Here is a 4184-nt window from a genome sequence, read left to right as displayed (position 1 = left end):
AGGCAAAATCGTGTGTCACACGCCGAAAGCGTGAGAGTTGGCAGCTCTGCGAAGTGAGTACGAGTCTGCGCAGTACGACGGAAAGTAAACGGAATTTTGTTTCAGCCCCCTTCCATTGAGAACAACGGACTCTGTTTGTCCATTTCTTTTAGGTCTATGGCATAGACACCTTATTCCTTAACCCGGAAATATGTCTCGTTGCGATGGTTACGATACTGTTTTCAACTTCCGTTCATTCTGTTATAGTGATAAATTTTATCGTTCGAGGCCATGACACAGTTCGCGTCATTCAGTTCGCAAAGATGATTCGTTCTTACAGTTCGTTTGTACGTTCGTATTGAGGAAAATGTTTCAAGTCCCCATTTAGGAGACAGAGCTAGGCCTATTAACTGCTAGTCTGCTACGTCCTTCAAGCCAAGAACGAACGAGTGACTGACTGAACGAGAAGAACGACAGAGGAGAATGAACGAGAAGAGGAGTCAGTCAAGCCGCTATGGGGAGCTAGCGAGCAATGAACGAAATCCTACGTGCATGCGGCAGCGTCATGCGACTGTCGTCAGTAGAAACTCAGCCTCAATCAGCTTGGACCCTAGGCTGATCTTTCCTTTCAGCTGAGGAGCGCTTGGTGTTCAGCAGCTCAGCTGTAGCCCGGACGTCAGCTGACAATCCTGAAGGGTCAATAGCCTACCTGACAGAAAAATACCCTTAGATTATTACTTTTTCGCACTTGTATTCACAAGCGAATTGTGAATAAAATTGTGAATTTTCGCGATTGGATTGGATTGGATGCGATTGTGAATTTCCGCGATTGGATTCACACATAGCAGCTGTGGCGGGCGGCAACATTAGTCTACAGCAAAATGACAACGACAAACAAAAAAACAACCGTGAAAAGTCTGTGTGCCGTCAGCTCCAGTAGGCTATGGAAAGGTTACTTTGGAAATGTAATTCGATAATGTTATCAGTTATCATATTAATGTAATAGTGGTGTAATTTGATTAGGCTACTTACCAAAGCCAATACGACACATTTTAGTTTTCCTTTAACCTTAGGCTACAGTAGGCCTATTTCCATTTCATTTCATTTCATATTTATTATACAGGAAAGTATTAAAAGTAACAGAGTTACAGTTTAAAATGGGCCTGACTCAGTGAAAAGCTGATTTACAGCAGGTTCCTGTTCTGCAGCACATATAACAAGTAACAGGGACAAGACACATCATACATCAGCATTTACATTCAAACAGAAGGCAAACATAGACATCAGACTTAAGCAAAGACAGTGGTTTAAAGGTCAGTGTTTGCAGGTGTATGTATTGAGGAGTAATTGTTTATAGTGTTTTTCTCTAATATGTTGAGGAATGCCATTCCAGACTCTGGTAACAGTATGTAAGAAAGATCTCTGCCCAAAGCCATTATTCCAACAATTCCATTAACATCTCCTTTAGTATGGAATAATTCTGAGATCAAATAGATTTCAAGTAAAAACAGAAGGTAACATTTTGTTCTGTGACCACAGTGATTGAGCCACAGAGGAGAACCCAGGAACCTCGAACTGGAGCAGGAGCATCCTGGCTTACTCAAGGTTGGCATTCAGGAACACGATGTTGTGTGCCTTTGATGGAGTGAGCCGGCTGAGCCTCTCCGAGATGATCTGCCCCATTTTGCTAAAGACTCGTTCAGATGGCACCGAGGTCGCGACAACACATGCCCTCTCAATCACCAGACGAGTCAGCCGTGGGAATACCAGTGCCCGGTTCTTCCACCAGATCAGGGGGTTGCAGGACCTAGGGATCAGGGCCTCCTGGAGGAAGGACCGGATCTCGAGGGTCGCTTCTGTGTGAGCACTGATGTGACTCACAAGCCCCGACACCTGCTCATCAAAGTCCCCCCAGACCTGGCTGGCCTCGATGGGTCTTGCAGCGGCTCCTTGCTCAGCCAGAGCATCCTGCTGGGAGGAACTGGAGATGGTGACCTGTGCTGCAGCATTCGTGAGGCCTTGTATTACCTCGTTGGCTGCGTCGTCGTCTGTGAAGGCCTTTCGTTTGAACCTTGGGTCTAGCATGGAGCTCTCTGCCAGGAAGTTGTTGAACTCAATCCGGCGAAACCGCTTGGACATCTCCGCATTGAGGCCAGACAGGAGCTCCTGCACCACAGGCTGGTTGAAGCAGCCGCTCCTTATGCGGCTTGCAGTGATCTTCTGCAAACCCCGTGCCAGCAAAATGACTTTGGAGGCAGTCACATAGCTACAGAAAGGACAGAGAAAGAACAATGTTACCTTTATGTGGAGTCTGTAGCAATGTGTTTATGAAATAATTATGAATATTTATGAATTAATATATTAATTTATTTATCTATTTCATTGCTATGTATTTATGAATTTATATATCTATTTAATTAACATGTATTTATCTATCTATTTATTTAATTCACATGTTTTAATCTATTTAACATGTATTTATTGTATGTATTTACTCATGAATTTCCCTCACGGGATCAAAAAAGTATATATTCATTCATTATCTATTTACACTATATATAATTAACATGTCTAACTATTTATTTATATAGTATGTATGTATCTATTTATTTATACATGTATATGTATGTAGGCTATATGTATTTTAATATTTATCTGTCATTTATTAATAAAACCCCAATGAATTGAATTTTATATCATACCTTTCCCCGCTGATCTCCACTGTCACTTCCTCAAATGGCTGCAGCACGTCGCACGCCTCTTCAATGGCCACCCACTCCTCATGAGTCAAGGTTGACATTGCTGAATTCACCAAAGCCAGTGTGGTGATGATGGCATCCTTCAGCCTTACAAAACGCTTCAGCATGTAGAAGGTGGAATTCCACCGGGTGGGGCAATCCTGCAGAAGCTTCAGGTCTGGCAGACCCATTTGTGCCAGTGTGGCCCTCAGCTTCTCTGCTGACAACGAGCTTCGATGGAAGTGGTCCACGATGTGTTTTACCTTTTCCACCGTTTCTGCTAGGTTTTTTAACCCCCTCCCCCTGACAATCAAATTTAGTGTATGGGCGAAACAATGCAGGTGTGTCCATTGACACTTCTTAATTGCCAGGGTGATGTTGGATGCTCCATCTGTCACACAGGCCACCACCTTGTCCTGGATGCCCCATTCCCGTGCGATCCGCAGGAGATGCTCAGACAAATTGTCAGCTGTGTGACGCTCACTGAACTGAAAACAGTCCAGGAGACAGCTGACCATGGTGAAGTCTTCCAAAAAATGGCAGGTCACTGACATGAAGCTCTGTGTTGACCGAGAAGTCCAACAGTCTGTTGTCAGGCTTACCGCAGCAGCGTGCCCCACTCTCTCCCTGACATGGTCATGGCATCTCTGGTACAGCTGGGGGACCAGGACCTGGGAAAGGGTCTTCCTACCCGGTAGGCTGTATGACGGGTTAAGGGCCTTAGTGAAGGCCTTAAAGCCCCTGTCCTCCACAACTGAAAAAGGTTGCAGGTCCCACACCACCATTCTGGCAAGTTGTTCATCCAATGTGGCTTGGCGCTGTGGGGTTATCGGCGGAGATAAGAACTGGGTCAACCTGGATTGACCCAAAGCCTGGCCTCTGCCCCTGGAGCCCCCTGAAGGTGGTTGGAAAGTGGAACAGGAGCCGGCGTGTGACTCCTCAGTGGGTGCCTCTCTCCTCACCTCTAAGGCTTAGTTCACACTGGCAGTCGAAATCCGATTTTTTGCTTATCTGGATTGTATCTAGCTTGAATTTTGGGTAGTCTGAACGGCACAAAACCGCATGAAATGCGATTTTTCCAATGCTGATTCGCACCACATACGGAGGTGGTTTCAATATCACTTACTATCGGATATGACTCAATCTGAACAGTCGAACCACTTGAATAGGATTTCAAAGTGCCCCTTTCGTCATTTGCACTGCGACAAACAATTGCAACGTAATTCTGAGTGACGGAAGTGATTGATTGATTGATTCAGCGCGTCCGCCAGGGCTACCAGCAAAACAAAATCATTTCATGGTGAAACATGGAAAACTATAACGTTAAGGGTGACGAGGTATTTGCGCCGCAGCTACGCATAATAAGTTGGAAAATATAAAAAATAAATCCACTTTCATCCATGACGACTTGGTTGTGTACAACTCTACCTAATTAATCCAGGTGTGTGTAATTTATATCGGATCTGA

The 4184-nt window shown here is 44.8% G+C and overlaps 1 protein-coding gene across 1 annotated transcript; it reads right to left on the bottom strand.

The window, feature by feature from the left end:
- Window positions 1–1575: 1575 nt before the first annotated feature.
- LOC134094312 (E3 SUMO-protein ligase ZBED1-like) lies at window positions 1576–3502 on the bottom strand. The gene is made up of 2 exons (XM_062547798.1): window positions 2682–3502; window positions 1576–2245 (listed from the first exon to the last, which is right to left on the bottom strand). The coding sequence occupies exons 1-2, from the start codon at window positions 3500–3502 to the stop codon at window positions 1576–1578; spliced, it is 1491 nt and encodes a 496-aa protein (XP_062403782.1).
- Window positions 3503–4184: the final 682 nt, after the last annotated feature.

The sequence above is a fragment of the Sardina pilchardus genome, chromosome 10, assembly GCF_963854185.1.
Source record: "Sardina pilchardus chromosome 10, fSarPil1.1, whole genome shotgun sequence".
Lineage (NCBI taxonomy): Eukaryota > Metazoa > Chordata > Actinopteri > Clupeiformes > Clupeidae > Sardina > Sardina pilchardus.
This window is presented reverse-complemented; position numbering and strand designations above follow the sequence as displayed.

Bases quoted from the DNA above. Each gene is read 5' to 3' on its own strand.
- LOC134094312 (XM_062547798.1), bottom strand. From the start codon at position 3,502: ATGGTGGTGTGGGACCTGCAACCTTTTTCAGTTGTGGAGGACAGGGGC. The intron at 2,246-2,681 runs GTATGATATAAA...TCCTTTCTGTAG, and splicing joins GTGGAGATCAGCGGGGAAAG to CTATGTGACTGCCTCCAAAG.